The sequence below is a fragment of the Frieseomelitta varia genome, unplaced genomic scaffold (assembly GCF_011392965.1).
Source record: "Frieseomelitta varia isolate USP_RPSP 00005682 unplaced genomic scaffold, Fvar_1.2 scaffold_580, whole genome shotgun sequence".
Classification (NCBI taxonomy): domain Eukaryota; kingdom Metazoa; phylum Arthropoda; class Insecta; order Hymenoptera; family Apidae; genus Frieseomelitta; species Frieseomelitta varia.
In genome coordinates, this window is record NW_025110346.1 from 348,236 (window position 1) to 350,344 (window position 2,109).

A 2,109-nucleotide genomic window follows, 5' to 3' on the forward strand; every position below is an offset into this window, starting at 1 on the left:
TGCGTAACTGATGCTTGGTGTGACGCGATTTTTTTTTTCTTTTTTTCTTCTCTCTTTTTTCTTTTTTTTTTTTTTTTTTTTTCTTTCAAACAACAAGACACGCTGTACATTTGACATAGCTAGTTATTAGAATTAGTGGCACATCCACGCTGTAGACTGTACATCTGGCTGAGCATGAAACGAAACGCAGAGAGAATCGGTTCATCTACTGAAAGGAAAAAAAAAAAAAAAAAAAAAAGAAGAAATTGTATTGATTTGACACGTATTGTACGATATACGTACGTAGATATACAACCTTGCGTGGCTCGATCGAGCCCGTGACCCGTAGGTATGATGATATTTCTCTCGCTTTGTCTCTGATATTGTTTCGCTCTCGTTGTACGATGGAGAAGAGTATGAGCTTTCCTTTTTTCTTTTTTTTTTTTTTTCTTATTAATCAACACGCAGTCATACGTTCGATTTCGGATCGCTTGCGATTAACCCTTTCGTTACGAGCGCCATACATGTATATATATATATATATATCTCGATTGACGTATCACATATTAAAAATACACTGTGTACGTACATAAACACACTTTCTTTATTTTTCTCTACTCGACAGTGGGGTATTTATGCGAAAAGAGATTATTACGATGAAAAAAAGGAATCTTTCGGCCAAAGTATAAACTATAGGTTAATTTCTTAAAAGTTTGAGACTAGATTTTTGTTGAAAAAAATTACAATTCCAGGCCAGGCGGAGTCCAACCCGGAAAAATTAATAATTAAATAAGAATTCTATTACTGTTGAATAATTATAACCATGAACGTTCATAATGTCCCCTTTCGAGAAGTACTTACATTTGCGAGCAGAGTTGTTTTCAATATAAATCAATATAAATATATTTTTCCAATCAGTGCATCGTTCCGCTGTAAAAGTTGTTTCATCCTCGTAAATATGTATGTACGGCCCCAAATTTTTGTTGGCCAACGAGGCCCAGAAGATCCAGAAGGTTGGACGCCATTGTCAGAATATTATACCAGGAAATTCGAAAGAAGATTCTGTTTCAAAACGAGATTTGACGATTCCTTTTGAAACAGAATCTTCTCTCAGTTCAAAATTCAGTGGCGGACTGATCGTAGCGAAAGGGTTAAAGGACGACGTTATCGTATACACCATTGGCGAACGGTGGGCGGCCGATTTGTCCGTTCGCGCCCCCGATATCTCCGAATATTTCTCACGCCTGTACGCGCAAGCTTGTTCATCTCGATCAAAGCCTGTTATCACGCTTATACTTACCTGTGCTTGCCGTCTCTCGAACGACCGATTACCGACCAGAAGCAGAAATTGAACGAAGCTGGCCGAACGCCGACGAAATTTCCTCTCCTCGAGGCGATCGGCATCGAAGTGTTACGTTCACGCTCCGATTCTCACTGTTGCTCGATCGGCATCAGCATTGATCTCTAGTTAGAAACGAGCAAACGAGGCGGTTCTCGACGATTTTTGCGATTTTGTCTCTCGAACGACGACGAAGGCCTAGACTCTATTCCTCCTCGTTGTTCGAACGACGCGCAATTCGTGATCGTCGTCGACGTGTCGGCCGCCTCCGTCTCCTTGTACGCGAAACGAAGCGAAACGAAACGAAAGAGAAAAGAAAAAAAGAAAAAAAGAAAAAAAGAGAAATAGAGTCACGGGGGCGGAAAAAAAAAATGGAGAGCGATAGAAAAAATTGGTCGAAGGATGGATCGTTGTTTGAACGAAAGGTCGTAAGAATATAAGTTTCTTCTACGGAGACCCTGTCGCAGGGTAAAAAGAAGCGAGAGGGCGGTCCACCGACCGGAGCTACGACAGGACCGAACGAGATCGTAACCTGCACCAATTGCGGACCCAATCCTTGCACGCACACCACCACCAACGGATGCACAGCCGAGGTATGTTAATTAAACTGTACTATTATGCTGTAGTAAGTAATACTAACTTGTGGGACCCACTTCGGGGGCTGATTGTACGGCTAAAAATAATGGAAAATAAATATATGTCCTATCTTGCTTCGTTTATGAGATATAATGAATTTTATAAACAGAGCAAACTCTAGTAAGCTAGTTTCACCAGGGATGGTATATTCAATT

The 2,109-nt window shown here is 40.6% G+C and overlaps 1 protein-coding gene across 11 annotated transcripts in view; it reads left to right on the top strand.

Annotated features, from left to right (window-relative positions):
- Window positions 1-2,109, top strand: part of LOC122534208 (glutamate-gated chloride channel alpha) — a 111,877-nt gene that overhangs the window by 107,540 nt on the left and 2,228 nt on the right. For 4 of the 11 annotated variants that reach the window (XM_043664600.1, XM_043664604.1, XM_043664603.1 and 1 more), the window contains one exon: window positions 1,774-1,911. In XM_043664600.1, coding sequence (XP_043520535.1) covers window positions 1,774-1,911 — 138 coding nt within the window. The remainder of the gene's footprint in view (window positions 1-1,773; window positions 1,912-2,109) is intronic. The other 7 variants (XM_043664607.1, XM_043664602.1, XM_043664605.1 and 4 more) reach the window with 2 other exon arrangements.